Here is a 17758-nt window from a genome sequence, read left to right as displayed (position 1 = left end):
CTCTTCTGCCGGCAGAGAGGTTTTCCCGTTTGGGAATGGTCAGTGCTGCTCGGAGCGCATTATTCTGAATGATTTGAAGCCTTTGTATGTTTTTCAAGCAGGTGCCGGCAAATAAGATATTGCAGTAGTCGAGCCTGGAGCCAATGACTGCCTGTGCCTTGGTTAAGCAGCTGTCTGCGGATATAAAGCATCTAGAAACATTTATTAATTTGGTAGTATAGACGGCGGATGAGGTGATTGCGTTTACTTGGCGGGTCATAGAGAGGGTGCCGTGGCGATGGGGATCATGATGCTGTCATTTTTGATGGCTGTGCAATGGGTGTTGAGCGTGTTGAGCACCGCAGGAGGCCCTGCCCGCAGGATCACTCTTATCTCCATTAAGGCAAAGGTGGTTGACAGCCTCCCAGTCCTGGATGGTTGTGTATGCGGTGTCAAGGGTGTTTGAGTCTTCTGTGTAGTTGCCAGAGAGTGGGAGGAGAATTTGGGTGTCATCGGCATAGTTGGTGTAGGCTATGCCAAGAGCATCAAGAATGTCACAGGGGCCTGGTGAAGATGTTGTAGAGCGTGGGGGAAATTCAGGAGCCTTGTGATACCCTGCAGTGGATCGGTGCTGGTGGGGCGCTGGCGTTGTCGATGAACACCCTTGTTACTGTTCCTTCTAATAATGATCTGATCCAGGCTTTGGCTTCATTGGGGAAATTAGCTGAGGTAGTGGCAGAGGATTTTGTGGTCTACCAGGGCGAATGCTGCCGACATATCGAGGAGGAGGAGGAGGAGGAGGAGGGTGGCCTTTTTTTGTCTCTGAATTTGACCATCTGTTTTTTTTAGGTCCAGAAGTGGTGATTCAGTGCAAAGACCTGGGCGGAAGCCAGACTGGCGTGCTCCTAGGATATGGTTAGTTTCCATGTAGTGCTGGATTTGTAGATAAGCTGCTTTGTCTACAAATTTGAGTAGGAATGTGACAGTTGTAATGGGCTGGTAGTTTTCATGGGCTGTTGGGTCTAGGGAGGTTTTTTTTTTTTAGAAGCAAGAGAACCCAGGCTTCCTTGAGTCTGGCAGGCACTGTACCTGTGGCGAAGGAAGCGTTGATGAAAGTGGCGATGAAGGGTGCTAGGGCATCAGCACAGTCCTTTATGTTGGAGGCTGGGCACACATCGCCTTTGCATTTGTACGGGTTTAGGCTTTTTTGGATTGATAGGACTTCCGGCTCTGAGATTGCACAGAAACTAAACTGCGGAAAGGTAGGAGTAGAGGTGGTGATGATGTTTGAGTGAGGCTGTAGAGTGGCAAGTTTGGTGTGGATCTTTGTGTAGTGTGTCAACTTTGTTGAGCATGGCATTTTGGATGCTGGTACACCATGCTTCGTCTTTAGTGGTGGAAGAGGGAGTGGTGGTGGGGGATAGGAGCTCTTAGAATAGTGAAGGATGTCTCTTGTGTCTGATTTTGCGTTGTCTATTCTGCTGTTAAAGGTGGTAGATTTGTCAGAGATGATGGCTCGTTTGTATGTTTTCGAGGCCTTGGATAGCTCCCATGTGGAGGCGTCCAAAGGGTTTTTTCTCCCGCAAGATTCCGATCATCGTTTTTTTATATCGGAGTTCACATAGGTCTGGGGTGTACCAGGAGTTAAAGTGTTTAACAGGTTTAGTTTTGCGCTGGGCCAGTTGGGCTACAGTGTCCACTGCAGATGCTAAGGTTGAGGTGTAGAGATCTTCCAGATGGCTCGAATCATTTGAGAGCAGCAGCTCTGGTTTTGGTAGGATAAACAGGGCAGGATACTGTCTATGGTGAATTTTAATCAACAGCGGGTTAATGAGGTCGTGTTAGGATAGCGGCTTTGGTCCTCTGAGGGTGTTGAATGGTAAAGGTAATGATGTGTTGGCCTGACCACGGGCAGGGGGCATTGGAGTCCATGGTGATCTGGCAATTGAGGTCTACAATCCAGTCTGTGTGGCCTTCATCCATAAAAATACTCTTGACCTAAGAGTGTTACCTGATTCCAAACTCACATCAGCCGAATTACTGTCTGTCAAACTAGCACTCACACCCAACCAAACAGCCACCATGCACCTAATCTATAGACCCCCAGGACCCGCACCAACCTTTGTCAGTGAAATCTCCACTCTCCTCCTCAACAATACAAAGATCAATTCGCAAACTATCATCCTAGGTGACCTTAACTTAGGTCTTGGTGACTCAAAAGATCCTGTGGCCTCCGACCTGGAGATCGCACTATCCGACCTTGGCCTTACCTTATACATCCAAGAGCCTACCCATATTAAATGTAGAACACTTGACTGGGTAGCTGGCTCCAATTGCAACATCAAGATCCTTAACAATACCCCCTGTCTATGGTCTGACCATCACATTATAACTTTCAACATTGAAGCCACACCACGAATCCCGTCACCTTTAGCCCCAGCTCTCCCAACTCGAAGCAAAAAAGATATAACCAAGGAGAAACTCCTCCCATTGCTACTCCCATCCCTTAACACAGCCACCAAATCTTACTCTGATCCAACCTCGCTAGCACACACCTACAACCAAACAATGCGAACTGCCATTGACTGCATAGCACCTCTCAAACTTAGAAAGGCTAAACCTCAAGCTTATCTTAACTCATGGTTCACACCACAGTTAAGATTGCTCCGCAAAGCCAAACGCTGTGCCGAAAATCGATGGAAAAGCCACCCCTCAGACGAGCATAAAGACAGTTTCCTTCTAGCCTCACTCTCCTACAAAGATGCCATCATCACGGCTAAAAAAGAATCCTTCAACAACCGCATTATTCAAGCCGATTCGAACACCAAGGAACTCTTTAAAATCCTTAGAGAGCTTGAAACTCCAGTCGCCCCCCCATCACATGCGTGAAAGTTAGTAAATGGTGTGCCAACATCCAAGCAGCCTTACTAAATAAAATCTCCACACTACAAGACAAAATCAAAGATAAACAGGACAGCCTGAAGCGCGACAACCACGTTCATTCCCTCACTAAGGCCCCCTTGCCAGACTCTACCAATATCACACCATTCGCATTCTCTCCACTCACTGTGGCAGAGGTAGAAAATATAATTCTTAGAATTAAGCCAACTAACTGCCAAGGTGACCCATGCCCAGCTCCTACTATCAAGGACTCAGCGCATGAGTTGGCCCCATTCATCACGGCCTTCATCAACTCCTCCTTTCAAACAGGTATTGTCCCGGACAATCTGAAGGACGCTTGGGTTATCCCACTGCTTAAAAAACCTTCCCTAGACCCTAACATTCCCACTAACTTCCGACCGATCACCACTGTACCATTTCTGCTCAAGATCCTAGACCGTGCCGCATACTTTCAGATCCAGAATTACTTGGAAACTAATAACCTGCTAGGTCTACGACAATCTGGTTTCCGCCCCAGACACGGGACAGAGACTGCATTATTAGACCTTAAAACTCAAATCGAGGTTCTAAAGGATCAAGGCAAACTAGCATTGCTACTACTTCTCGACCTTTCAGCCGCATTCGATCTGGTCAACCATCAGATCCTGTGCGAGCACCTCCATTCAGCTGCCAACTTCTCTTCCTCAGCTGCGGCTTGGATCAAATCTTTCCTGAGCAACAGATCCATGAGAGTCTTTGCCCCATCCGCAGCCGCGGACCCCTCCCCGATTCACTGCGGCGTTCCTCAGGGATCTTGTGTGTCACCTACACTTTATAACATTTTCACGAAACCACTCTTTGATGTGCTTGACTATCTGGGTGTCTCCTATACCAACTATGCGGACGACACCCAGATACTCATCCCCATCACTGGTGATTATCTAGGTGACACCAAGGCCCTCAACGACGTCTACTTGGTCATCCAAGCCTGGATGGCCCAACATCAGTTGTGCTTGAATGATGACAAGACGGAGCTCCTGATCTTGGGCACTGCGCAACGCCTGAGCAGACTAGAGCCGTCCTATCAGTCATTCAACATAGATGGTAATATCATTCGTGTCTCAAAAGATACCAAAACGCTAGGCTTCTACCTTGATGCAACACTCTCATTAACCCGACAAACTAATGCTGTCAGATCTGCGTCTGCATACACATGCAAACTTATCGCAGCTTGCAGACCATTCCTCACTTCGTCTAACAGCTTCACGCTAGCGAGAACCCTCATTATGGCTAAAATTGATTATTGCAGTGCTCTTTATCTTGGCACCAGCCAAGAGAACCTGAACAGACTTCAAACGACACAAAACAACGCCATCCGTGCTGCTTAAAACATTCCCCGACACCACCACATCACAGAAACCAGAAGTAAGTTAAATTGGCTACCTGTCAAACAGAGAATCTCACTCAAAACACTCGCCCTCACGCACAAATGCCTAGCCAACAAAGCCCCGATCTACCTTGGTAGTTGACTATCGCGCCACTCTACCTCACGACCTCTAAGAACAGCCCAATCCCACTGTCTAGCGATCCCCAGATTTAAATTGCAAAAAGCAGGGGGCTCAAGCTTCCCCGTCTTAGCCTCCAAGTTATGGAACTCCCTCCCTGTTTCAATTAGAGCGGAAGACTCTTTCAATACCTTCAAAACCAATACTAGATCTTGGCTTTTCAACCAGCTTTAAGGCCGGCTTCGCGCCTCTCCCCGACCTACCCTGACTTGCCGACCGCTACTTTCACCTATCAGCACTGAAACCACTGTACATATGTATATAATATCCTCTTGCAAATGTATATAATGATTCTTTATTAGACCTGCATATCGGAACCCATGTGTAATGATTCTCTGTTATACCTGCATATCTGTAACCTTGTACAAATTGCGCCCTGATGCCTCCGGGCCTGTTGGTTTGCGCGTTATAAATAAATAAAATACAAATAAAATACAGTCTAAGGTCCGGCCTTTAGCATGGGTGCGGTCATTATGTAATGTGTAAAGTTTAGTGCTTTCAGGGAGTTGGAGCTGGTGGAGGCCTAGAGGTCTGCGGGATCAATGAGGCCTAAGTTAAGATCGCTGAGGATGATAACTTGAGAAGAATCTTTGATGTTGTCTCCTTTGATGTTGAGGTTGTTTTCCTCGAAGGTTAAGATTTGGCATGGTGGGTGGTATATAATGTGGAGTGAGATTGTGCTGGTGGGTGAGGAGGATAGCTTAAGTGAGAGGATTACTCCATTTTCTTTTAGGGAGGTATTGCATGGCCTTATAATAGGGAGTCTTTAGCTATTAGTACAACTCATCCTCCTCTGGTATTAAGTCTGAATAGTGTACCCTGGGGGGATCGCTAGAGATAGGGCTGGGCTGGAGGCCTTGTAGAGCCACGTTTCAGAGATGGCCAGCGTGTCTAGATTGCGAGATGTGAGGAGGTTGTGGATGTTGAGAGTGTGGGTAGTTAGGGAATGTGAGTTGATGAGTGCACAGTTCAGTGCCACTGTTTTATCAGTAGGGCTGCTGCGGAGGACACTGGGGCTGATGGTGTTCAATGTTAAGGATCTCCGGGTGAGCGGGCCGTGCTGATATCTTGCGGGTATAGGGCGGGGCTTGTCTAGTGCTTTGTGCGTCGGGCTGTCTGTTAGTGGAGCAGTGTAAACTGCATTATTAGAGTGTGCAGTATTGGAGGACCTCACCAGGTTAGATGCATGAGAGTTAGGGGTAGCATTGTTAGCAGGGCTGTTTGGTAGCATCATTGGGTTAAATGCATGGCAAACAAGGATAGCATGGCTGTTGGGTAACATTTCTGGGTAAAATGCATGGGAAACATGGTTAGCATTCATGATGGCAGGGCTGTTGGGTAACATTTCTGGGTTAAATGCATTGTAAACGTGGTTGCATCATTAGCGGCAGGGCTACTTGCCGTTGGACTAGTTCATGAGTCAGTGTATTGAATAGATACCACTAGCTATGGTGCAGAGTCAGTTAAAGTGTTTGTGGCTTTGGATGCTACTGAGTTCAGGCTAGCTTCAACAGAGGCAGGGTAGCTTGTTTCCAGTGACAGGTTATGGGTACGCAAAGATATTCCTGTCGTAGCGGTTGCAGGGATGAGGGACTGTCCTTGTGGCTGGAGGTAGTACAATGTCTGAGGCGAGTGAGGCAGTCATTGGCGGGGCCTGAGTAATGGTCAGGTTTGTGTGACAGGCGTTAGGAGAGAACGAGGAGCGCATTCTGAGAAGTGTGTTCCTCGTAGTGAGTGGGTGTGAGCGGTGTGGTTCAATTGCTGTCTTACGTTGGATTTGGCTGATTCTTTGTTCAAAGGTGCAAGGAGTGGAGTGTATACCTTTGTGAGTGTGTTGAGGCTGTGCCTTGGAGGCAGCAGCACAGTCACAACGCAAAAAGAAAATGCCTGGTCTATTTTATTGATGAGAATGTTTGTGGTTGGTAGTGGATAATAGTATCATCTGATGGCGATAGGATATCAAGTGTGTGTCCCTTAGTGTGGGCCACCCAATGAGTAATTGGTGCAATACAGAGTCACCCAGATTTCTTAGGAATGTGGTTGAACTGGGCAGGTGATGTGTTTGGCTTGGACGTTGAAGGCAGATAGTTGTGATGGGATTGGTGTGATAGACTGAGAGTTGGATCTTAGGTTATGTGAAGCTGCTTTGCATATGTACGGTGGTTGTATGAAAGCCTGGTTTGTCCTTTGAGGCCTGACGTAGTAAGGCTTTTCACATGCAGCCCTTTAGATCTGCATTTAGGAGGTAACGTGCTGTACTATGGAGGTTATATATCGCATTAAAGTTTTTCAATGCAGTATTTAAAGTCTGCTCTTTGATTGGAATATTTATAAATAGTAGGAAGAACTAGTTTAGCCTGTGTATATTAGCATATTCCCTGTGATAAATCTCTCAGTAGCTTGTATAAATCCTTAGCATTAATTTGAAGTAAATCAATGAATTCCCCTATAAGGAAATGCATGGTGTAAGCTTGTTAAAAATCGAAATTAACCCCCTTGCGCCTAGTGTCTTTCTTTAATAACTATAGTCTTTAAAATATAGTCTCTAAGAATTGTCTCATTGTCACTGAAAAACCGAATGTATTGTGTGCCTTATTCCGAATTCTTAACATGCATTTGTCCCATTGAAACCCGATCTGTAGTCCCATTAAGAGCAATCCCCATTGTCTAGAATCCTACCTGCATGTGTTCTTGTTCTTGAAAACAGATTTCCGATTTTGACAGCTAATCCTTTTCCTTGGCTGCCTGTCACCATAAATCCAGTGTAAAACGAATTTCCGTTGCCATGTGTATTTTCTTTTGCATTTACTTTCTTCCCCAAAATTGATGTTCTTGCCTTGTTTTGACGTTGTTCTGTGTGCGGATTAATAGTCTATCGGCTTTAAAAAAAAAAAGTATTTATTTAATTTATTTGCATTTATAAAGTGCACATCGTCCCTGGCGCTGTTACAGAGTACTCAACTTCGAACATAGGCATAGCAATGCACAGGTGTGACAGTACATAGAAACAGGCACAGTGGTACAGAGAATGGCAACATGCCCTATGTTATGCTGTTACTTAGGTTACATTTGAACAGCCTATCTATATTGGTTAGATCTAGCAAAACAGTGTGGTTTTGAGCATTTTGCAGAAGGCATTATTGGATATTTCATTTGTTAGTGTTGTGGGCATATCTCCACAAGTGTAGCAACACGAATTTCCTTCCATTCTGTTCCATAGCCATGTGCATAATAAGCAAAATCTGATTCTGCTGTTTTGCGCCTAAAACGGATTTTCACTTTCTTTTCCACCCTCCAATCTTGGGGTGGGGGTTGTATTCCAAATCTGATTTTTCTCTCTTTATCCTGACTCTTTGCCACTGCCTTCCATCCAAATGGAATTACGTTAGCTAATGTTTGGGGGCGAGTGTTGCAGGGGGGAGTGCCAAACATTAGTGCTATTCATTGCTTTAAAATTGTTATTTTTCCTGTTTTGCCATTAAAGATTCATGTGAACTGGGATAGGATTTAGTAATCATTGCATTTGTATTACCCCAACATTGGTGGCTATTGTAAATTGTTTGAGCATTTTTCCTTTTCCATGAAATAATAAATTAATATCTTATTGATACACACCGGCCTGGTTCCTGGTCCATTGTGACATGGGGTGTTTGTAGAAGGTGGGTGCAAGACTGGGTTGGGGGCCTACTCAAATAAAGAACCCGTGGATGATTAAAGATAAAAAGCGTTTTTATTGTGCGCCACATTCATTGTCAGGGGAAGGAGTCCCTGGCGGGGGTGTGCCGTGTTCGAAATCGGTGACAGTTTATTAGTTTGGGCTATTAGTTGTCGCTTACAACACCTATAAAATGAAACTATTGCATTGGAGTACAGATGGGGAGAAATGGGGCATATGAGAAGGGACACCCAGCCTGTAGGTGGTGTTTGGTTGTGTGCCCACCCATTGCCTGCCCATGGCCATTGCTAACCCCTATGGCGGGTCCCACCCATTCCTGGTAGTCTATTTAGCAGTACAAAAGTAATGTTTGCTTTACTCGATAAAGACCCTGTGGCCCTCTTTCTTACTTCCCTTGACATTTTGTTTCCACAACATAAAACGCACGTTAAAGGTTACTTTTGTTCCAATAGAGACATCTCAGTATATTTTCACTGTTCCAATCAAATAAAGCAAAATGTATTTACTGTAGAAAACCATATTGAAAGTAAGAGTTACATTGACAATTTATCTCCAGTTACAGTTACATCAAGTGACCTGAAAGGCCCAGGGTTGATTTTTGATCCTGATGCAGTTGCTGCAGGGTTACAGAACAAAAAAGAAAAATATGACATTGGAAGCCAGAGACCTATGAAAACTGCTTCTCGTGTTCGGGTGGTGTTATCCAGGTACTGTACGTAAAGAGGGCCTGCTTATAATATGTAGTAAATCTGTTTCTATTGTTTCTATTGTTTTTTTAAATGCTTCTCTGTTGTCACTTTTTTATATTGAGCTGATAAGTAGCAGAGACACAACTTTGCCAGCTGTTTTTAGCCAGTGGGAAGTGACTTTCCAGCGAGGCTTCCTCTGTTGCTGGAAATAAACTCCCCCATTTTCCCTTCCCTTTTTTGGTCTCTCCCTATTACATTCCTATCGGCATTTGGGTTATGTATATTTCTGTACACTGAAGTTTGAATAATCTTTTTGCATTCACCACTCAAGCTGCTTACTATTCAGTCCACACAGTTTTGTGTCCTTATCTTTTTCATTACATTAATTTTCAGGTAGAAATGTTAAATGCTTTGACTTATTTCAGATCCTTCAGGTGCTGTGGCTGCCTTCCTCTTCCTACCATGACAAAACACTCACTCTCATCTTAAATTATGATTGAGGGAAACATTACTGCTTGCCATTCATCTTCTTTCCTACGGGGCTGCAGTTCCTGTTACCAGAGGGTTGATATTTTCCTTTTCCATGTTTGACAGTGATATCACTCTCTGTAGTCAGTTTTATTCTACTGCAGGGGTTCTCTCTTCTTTGTAGACCTAATAGAGTGTGGAATGTTGACTCTTGGTCTGACAGTATCATTTTCTTTGCAGAGAAGAGAGGAGGCGAAAACTGAAGCTGCGAGTGGTGTTGTTTGGTAAGGGGTCCCACAAATATGTCCCTGGAGTAGGACTTTTAAATTAATGCTTGCCATTGGCTCTTCCTTCTTAAAATGAGGAGGGAACACCAACACATATAACTGCAGCTATTTTTACAGCTGTATTTGTATGGCTCACTGGGAATCATTATGGTCCGCTGGAGCAGTTCATCCTTAATGGGCGAAAGAGATGCCGGATATGACAGGGCTAGTATGTATGATTTCACCATGACCTCAGTTCCTTTTTCCGTTCACTCAGTACACTTCGGGAATGTCACTTAGCTCTGCTACATTCCCTCCATCATGTCCAACCCTCAGAAGGTTTCAAGCCCTGCTTGGACTCCGGGACTCAAATGCCTGTGTCGGACCCCACAGTTTATGTCCATACATACTGTGGGAGGATGATAAAAAGGTGCATTTTGGTTTCTGCCTTTCTAGACACCACTCTTTTTTTTTTCTTTTTCCAACAAGTGGAGTCATTACTTCCGCTCGAGGGATACCTCAGAGCACCAGCTCCTACATTGCACATACCCTTTCCCACACTATCATTTACTCCAGCGGAGAAGTAGAATGCAGCAGATTGACATTTGGCTTTGGCCCCGACAGTATTCACAGGACGCACCATGCTCGATGCCGCCAGCAGCGGTTCATCTTTGCATCAGAATGCATGGCTGTGCAGCACCCCCTCATGTTTTCTTCGACTCCATCAGCGCCCAAGTCGGGTTTAAAAAAGTGCCAGGACTGCGGGTCAAAAATGTCGATCACTGACCCCCACCGCATGTGTCTGTGGTGTTTGGGCTCCGGGAATTGTACTGCCGTCTGTGGACCCTGTCATGTGATGGTCGAGAAGGCTCGCAGGGAGCATAGAGGTAAACTGGCGTTGGGGAGATATGCGTCAAAGTCACTTTCGAAGAGGGAGAAAAAGTAGAGGGATTCTTCCTGACGCAAAAAATCTAAAAGTCCTGATCGAGGAGTTGATCGCGCCACTCTTCTTCCTCTAAGAAGGCGAAGAAGAGGCGCCATAGGTCACCGTCGACCTCCACTAATTTCTCATCGGAGGTAATCCGGTGTCTACGAAATCCGATTCCTTTGCTAAGTAGGAAGCCTTTCGTAGTGAAATGATGCAAATATTCGTGAATGTGGCCTTGACCCCCTTGAATGAAAAGCAAAAGAGCCATGCACCAGTCGCTATGCATAAGGATCTTCGAAGCTGAGCTTAAAGTAGGTGTCACATCAAGATAATTCTCGACTCGTCGAAAAATCTTTGAGAGCTTCGATGGGTGGAGAGCCGAGTCCAATATCATTCTGTCGAAGAAGCACAAGGCATTGAAAACTTAAACACCAATATCGTTGTTGAAGCGGTTGACAAAGACAAGGTTTACAAGCCTTTACCTAAAATAGACAAATTTAAGTGTCTGTCAGCTACATATGAGGAAGAACAACCCTGTTATGACAATACACCACCTTTTGGTCTACAGTTTGGCACCCCCAATGTGCCAGAGGAACTTGTATCTGACAAATCTAGGCTAGGAGGTTTGTATGATAATCTCCAGTCAGCTAGTGACTTGGATACCTCGCCAGAGTTTGCCAGGCATGACCCCTCTGAGCATGCTGACTCATTGTACAGAAAACTGATGGGGAAGGTTATTGAATTTATGGGATGGACTAGGCCTACTCCACCGTTCGTGCAAGATGATATGACTGACATCTTGGACAAGGGTCCTCCGAAAGACCCAATTGTACCTTCCCACATGGCATTACAGACAAAAGTCTCCGCTAATTGGGAGACCCCGGAAACTGCGTGGTTGAGGAAGCCGTTGGGTGCACCAGATGTGCAGGCAAGACTACTCAACATGCCCTTTGACGGCTCGAGGTTGTTTGGCAGCAAGGCGGATGAGAGTTTGGAGAAGCTGCAGACCTCAAAGGCGGTGGCTAAATCCCTTAGCGCCGCCATTAGACAACCTCAACAACCCTTTTCAGTCCTTTCGTTTCTACTCCTCAATTGGAAAAGGAAGAAAACAAGCTGGCCAATGGGGTCCGAGAAGATTCCCTCGTGATGGACGAGGGAGAGGTGCTAAGTCAGCCCAAGCAGCGGCAACTTTACCCTCAGCTGCTGCTTCAGCCACCTCTAAACCACTCTTAGGCCTTAACCCTCAAGACCCCGGTGGGAGGCAGACTTTCTCAGTATCTGAATGAATGGCAGGGCATTACTTCAGATGCTTGGGCATTGGGAACTGTGGCCCAAGGTTACTGTCTTCCTTTTCCAAAAAAGGCCCTCAGGATCATCCAACAGGATTCAGCTTTGTCACAATTCCGGATCTACTCTTTGGGCAGGAAATCTTGACCATACTAGAGAAAGGTGCAATAGAAATGTACATGTAGCAGAGAGGAACAAGGGTTGATCCTGTATTTTCTAATCCCCCAAAAAGGATGGAGGATTGAGACCCATCTTGGACTTAAGAAACTTGAACAAGTTCCTCAGGAAGGACAAGTTCAAGGTGATTACCCTTTCTCAGATCCTTCAGACTCTCCAACTCCAAGACTGGTTGGTATCATTGGACCTTCATGATGCTTACTTTCATGTGCCAATCCATCTCAGGCACAGAAAGTACCTGAAGTTCGCGGTTGGCTGTTCTCATTATCAGTTTTGAGTTCTGCCATTCGGGCTGACCCCCCCGCCTGAGGGTTTTCACCAAGTAGATGGCGGTTGCGAGTCTCAGGAGAGGGGGGATTCACGTCTACCCGTACCTGGTTGATTGGCTGATCAGGGCTCATTCACGCGATCACACGAACAAGCCCGGGAACAACTCAGCATAACTTGCCACTCGCTCCACAGACTGGGCTTCTCCCTCAATTACAAGAAGTCCCACATGATACCATCCCAAAGACTCCAATTTATTGGAGCAGTCGTAGATACTACCTCGTGGAAAGCCTTGCCACCCGAGGTGAGAGCTCAACACATTTTGCAGATGGTGTTGCGCTCACCTGATATCCACGGGACGCCTTTATGCCCTGGTTGCCGGATGTCCCCCCAGATGTACTCAATTCGGGATGATGTCTTCTATGGCAGGTGGGCCTGAAAACACAGGAGGACAGGGCTTAGGTTCAGATTTCGGTTCCTCCCACCAGCCCCTTGGACTCAACCTGAAGGCCCCCCTCCTCACCTTGTTATGATGTCTGGCATGCTCTCCGTCTTGCTTTCTGCGCAGGGGCGCGTAGTTTCTGCAGGTTGAAGCGACTGAGTTAACTTCACTGATGCCAACCCATTCAACTGTCTTTAAAGAGGTAAGTTTGATTATAGTAGTCTTTGAGGGCCTTTGCTTTCTTTCGGGCTATTAATGTCTTTCCCTGATTGTTTCCCCCTTAGGTATGCAGAGGTTCGCTGGGTGCGCTGCTTAGGTTCGGCTCCTGCTGGGATTTCTGGACGCGGAGCGTATGAAGAAAGGTAGGTTGAGCGCGAAGTGCGGCGCGCTAATATCTTTTTGGGCTAACCGGCCAATATATGCCCAGCCAGGTGAGGAGATTTTGGTTGCTGCTGAGATTGCCGTGAGTAACCTGTTGAACGTTGTCCCTTTTTCTCTCCTCCCCAGGTGCTTCGTTCCGGTGCGAGCACAATGTCCTGAAGACGCTGCCAATGGGATGGAAGACCGCGAGCAGCTGGGATTGAAGGATGGAAGACTGCAGGTAAGCTGGAACTGCTAATGATCTTTTGTCTCCGCTGCAGGTCCGCGATTCCAGGAACGCCGGGTGCTGGTCTCTCAACAAGGTGAGCGCTACGCTGCTGGCTGCAGAATAACGTGAAGAACGTTCTTTAGCTTGGGTGTGGTTTATATAGCCTACCCTGTAAAGTAGTCCAGATAAAGTAGTCCGGGCTACCACACCCTAAAACACTGCACCGCACAGTCTGGTTCTTAGGGACTAGACTATGTGGGTATCTCCATGTTGGTGTAACGCTCACCTGAATCTCGCAGAGGCGCCGGTCTTGACTGGGCAACTACCGTATCTTCAAAAGTGATGTGCACCACCCGGTTGGCTCTTTGGGCTGGACCTCTGTGCACTGTATGCCTGACTCGAAGAGTAAGATGTCTGCAGATAGAAAATATGGGATTAATGAACTGGGGTTATTGGGGTGTCCCTATCTCTTTCCTTTTCTCCTCTCCTGTAGAACCCCAAAGGTTAACGCTCTCACCTTAGGTAAGTGAACGCCAAGCTCTCCATCTGCCTCGGGGCAGGGTGCTGTAACCAGTTTCTTCACTGGATAGGTAGCGCAGGCCTCTTGACTTCAGAGGACTGCTGTCCGTCGTTTACTTCACGAACGGTGAGTTCCGAATATTTCAAATGTCTTTAAAAGTCTTTTGTAATGCTGTCTCTTATTTTGCAGGGTTCCGGCGATGGCGGTTGACTGGCTGAAGTGAGTTGAGGATGGACCCGTATGCGGAATAGAAGCGCCTGGAAGCGCGTAAGTAAGCGCTTGTTGCTTGCTTCACGATGCGCACTAACTGTCCTTTTATTTTGCAGGTACCAGTTCGGAGCTGCTGAAGGATGCCGGAATGCCCACTGAGTTCGGCGTGGATGGAGTAATGGCACGTGAGTATTGAACGTTACCCAATGTCTTTAAACGCACCTTCTTTTGTCTTACAGATGTGGGATGCAGCGCGATGACCTCCGGAGCGCGTCAAGAGTAGGTAAGCCTTTGTCTTTCAGATGCAGGAATGCTGCGCGAGGCTTTGGTGACAGCCGATGGACCAGGTAAGAGATGCGCTGTCACTGAAGACCGTAGTGCTAACCTGTTCTTTCTTGTCTTTATAGATGTTGCTGAAGACTGGATTCAGGATGGTAAGACTTTTTCCTTTAGGCCCAGGATCAGATGCAGAAGACACGATGAGCGTTCTGCTGCAGAGGATGCAGAATAACGCAAAGCAAGATTCATCCATCGGGTGTGGTTTAAATAGCCTCCTGTAGTGCTTAGGTGTCTCCTTCCACAGCCACGCCTAGGTAAGAAAAGAGTTCCTGCTTTCCAGAAGAGTTCCAGTGTTCTGAACCTAGGGAGTGGCTCCTGCCCCACCCAACAGGAAAAGTAGTCCCAAACAGAAGAGTATCAGGGGTTCAACTGGCAGGTAAGTAAGCAGCATGGTCTGCTGCAGGTAAGTCCACCCAAGCATTATGAGCCCGGCGCTTGCAGCGCTGGGAATGGGCATATTTATGAGCCTGGCGCCACTGGCGCCAGGACAGGGTCCAAAAGGTCCCAATTGGGGCTGGCTGGCACTCGGAACCTGGGTTATGGGTCTGCTTCCAAGGGAGTTGGGTAAGTCCTGGCCTTTTGGAAGCAGAGATCATGACAGTTGGCTGTAGGCCTCCACATAAAAAGTAGTCCCTTCAAGTCCCATTCCAAATATGAGCCTGGCGCCAAACGCGCCAGGACTGACTCCAGGAGAGTCCCTGGTGAAAATGCAAGGCCCTTGGGGCCACAAATGAACCCCAAGCCCTAACCCTACCTGGCATGTGACCATGCCAGTGGGGTTCCTGGTCATGGGTCGTGACAGATGGTTACCAAATTCCAGAGTGCTCAGTATCTTCCAGCCTTTGATTTTCTGAGGTTGCTCTGTCTCATGGCATCCTGCATTTTCCTGGTTCCAGTGGCCTGCCTGAGAATGAGATCCCTTCAATGGACTCTCAGGACTCTGTGGTCCCAGTTCTCAGGCAAGATGTCGGACTACCTGCAAGTTCCGAACAGAGTTGCTTTACAGGACCTTCTGTGTTGGGCTTGCAAAGACAACATTCTCAAAGAAGAATCGTTTTGGCAACCATGGCCAGACGCCTCACTCACTAGGTGGGGAGCCCACACCAAACTACATATCAACCTTTTGGAGCTTTGGGCGATCAGACTAGCGCTGAAAGCCTTTCTGCCCTCTGTACCGGGAAAGAATGTCCTGATATAACGGACAACACAGTTGCCATGTGATACCTCAACAAGAGAGGAGGTGTAGGGTCACTACCACTGTGCAGAGAGGCAATGCAGTTCTGGTTCTGGGCAGTACAAGAAGGAATCTGTCGGCAGTTCACCTAGCTGGAGAGCAGAACACGGCCGCAGACGCTCTGAGCAGGCAGAGCACAGTCTCCCATGAGTGAGAACTAGCTCACGAAGTCCTTAAAGCGATCGTCACCCTTTGGGGAACCCCTCAAGTGGATCTGTTCGCGACAGGTGTCTACCAGAAGTGCAAACAGTACTACTCCAGGGAATATCCACCAAGATGAGCTCTAGAAGACACGTTTGTGGTGGACATGGAATTTCCACTCCTGTATGCATTTCCTCCAGTCCCCGTCATTCCTCATGTGATCAGGAGGTTGTGAAAGTTCGTGAAATCCATGATCCTAATTGCTCTGGATTGGGCCAGGATCACGTGGCACCGGGACCTTCTTGACTTGTCCATCTGCTCTCCAATATGTCTTCCACAAAGAGAGGATCTTCTCTCGCAAGAGGAAGGTCGGGTTTTAGATCCAGAGGTCAAGACACTCAGCCTTCACGCATGATTTCTGAAAGGCTGAGGTACAAGGATTGGGAACCACCCGGATGACGTAATGGAGATTTTGCTTTCAGCCAGAAGGGCAGAAAGTAAATCTTTGTACCGTTGCCATTGGAACAAGTTCAGCAACTGGTGCTGGGATAGAATGTGGAACCATTTCTAGGTGACACACCTATGGTGCTTTCCTTTCTGTTACATTTAGCAAATCTGGGGTTCCAGATTGGAACCATTAAGGGTTACCTAGCAGCGCTTTCTATTATGAAGCACTCCTCAGAGCGCTTATTTTAAGATCCCTCTGATAGTCCAATTCTTGAAAGGCCTTACTATTATATACCCACCAGTTCCATTCAATGTACCTGTATGGGAGCTCAATCTTGTTATAAAGTTTTTAACATATGTTCCCTTTCTGCCTTTACACTCCTGTTCTTTAAGACTCTTGACATTAAAAACCGTTTTGCTTATTGCAATAACGTCAGCCCGCAGGGTAAGTGGGTTGCAGGCTCTTTCTTGCAAACCTCCTCATACGGTATTCCATAAAGACAAAGTTACTCCCAGGGTAAAACCCTCTTTTAGTCTCCGACTTCCACTCGTCACAAATAATTAGCTTGCCAACATTCTATCCATCTCCTCATCCACGAAAGGAGGAGAAGAGGCTTCATAGACTGGACCCAAAAAGGGCTCTGTTTTTATACATCCAGAATGACTAAATTTCGCCGAGATGACCAACTTTTCATAGGCTATACTGGCCCTAAATTGGGCTTTGTGGTTACTAAACTAACAATATCCAGATGGATCATCCTGGCTATTGGCGAATGCTACAGATTAGCGGGCAAGGACCCACCGGAATGCCAAAGGGCTCATTCCACAAGGGGCATGGAACCCTCCGCTGCTCTTCAAAGCGATGTCCCAATCGATGATATACCACTTGGTTGTCTATCCATACATTCGTAAAACATTACTATCTGTATTCATCTTCCAGTTAGGGAGAACATTTTGCAAAAGCCGTCCTCCATTCAGTCTATGATTAGATATAAATTTAATTGGTCCTCTCACCTCCAAATTATTACTGCTTTGTGAGTCTATTATAAGATGAGGAATACGTGGGAGGACACAATTCATTCAAAGAACAAGTTACTTACCCCTGGTAACGGTCTTTCGCTTGGATGTTCCTCCCACGTATTCCTCATCACCACTCCCAGCCTTCCCCGCCGTACAATTTACGTGTTATTACACTTTACGTTTCTGTGAGCCTACGGTCTTGGGTACACCTGATAATTGCTCTTCAGAAGCGGAAAAAAAGAACTGTAGCCAACGGGTGCTGCATGCGCTATTTATACTGTTGATGATGTTGACCGTCGAACGGAAGCCCTCGAGGTACATGGACTCAACTTCACTGCATAGAGGGACTCTGTCGAAAAAGATTTCCAAAGCATCAAAGCTGGAGAGATATTTACCATGAGGTGAGGAATACGTGCGAGGACAATCCAATCAAAAGAACAACATTACCATGGGGTAAGTAACTTTTTCTTCTGCCATTCCTTTAATGCCTTCTATGCCTTATATGCAAAGCTAAGCTTCACCTGAATTTAGCAGTTTTGAATTATGATGCACTGTTACGGGGCAGCCTAACCCTATCTCTTGTGCACATGTCTTAACAGAATGCACACTAGGCACACTGTGAGAAGTAGCCCGC

At 46.6% G+C, this 17758-nt stretch overlaps 1 protein-coding gene across 6 annotated transcripts in view; it reads left to right on the top strand.

The window, feature by feature from the left end:
* The window catches only part of PATJ (PATJ crumbs cell polarity complex component), a 3332662-nt gene that overhangs the window by 1437154 nt on the left and 1877750 nt on the right, over nucleotides 1–17758 (top strand). For all 6 annotated transcript variants that reach the window (XM_069642041.1, XM_069642043.1, XM_069642045.1 and 3 more), the window contains one exon: nucleotides 8657–8807. In XM_069642041.1, the coding sequence (XP_069498142.1) occupies nucleotides 8657–8807 (151 nt within the window). The remainder of the gene's footprint in view (nucleotides 1–8656; nucleotides 8808–17758) is intronic.

The sequence above is a fragment of the Ambystoma mexicanum genome, chromosome 1q (assembly GCF_040938575.1).
Source record: "Ambystoma mexicanum isolate Mex_15411 chromosome 1q, UKY_AmexF1_1, whole genome shotgun sequence".
Classification (NCBI taxonomy): Eukaryota; Metazoa; Chordata; class Amphibia; order Caudata; family Ambystomatidae; genus Ambystoma; species Ambystoma mexicanum.
Note: the sequence above shows the minus strand (reverse complement) of the source record. Positions and strands in the feature narration are given on the sequence as shown.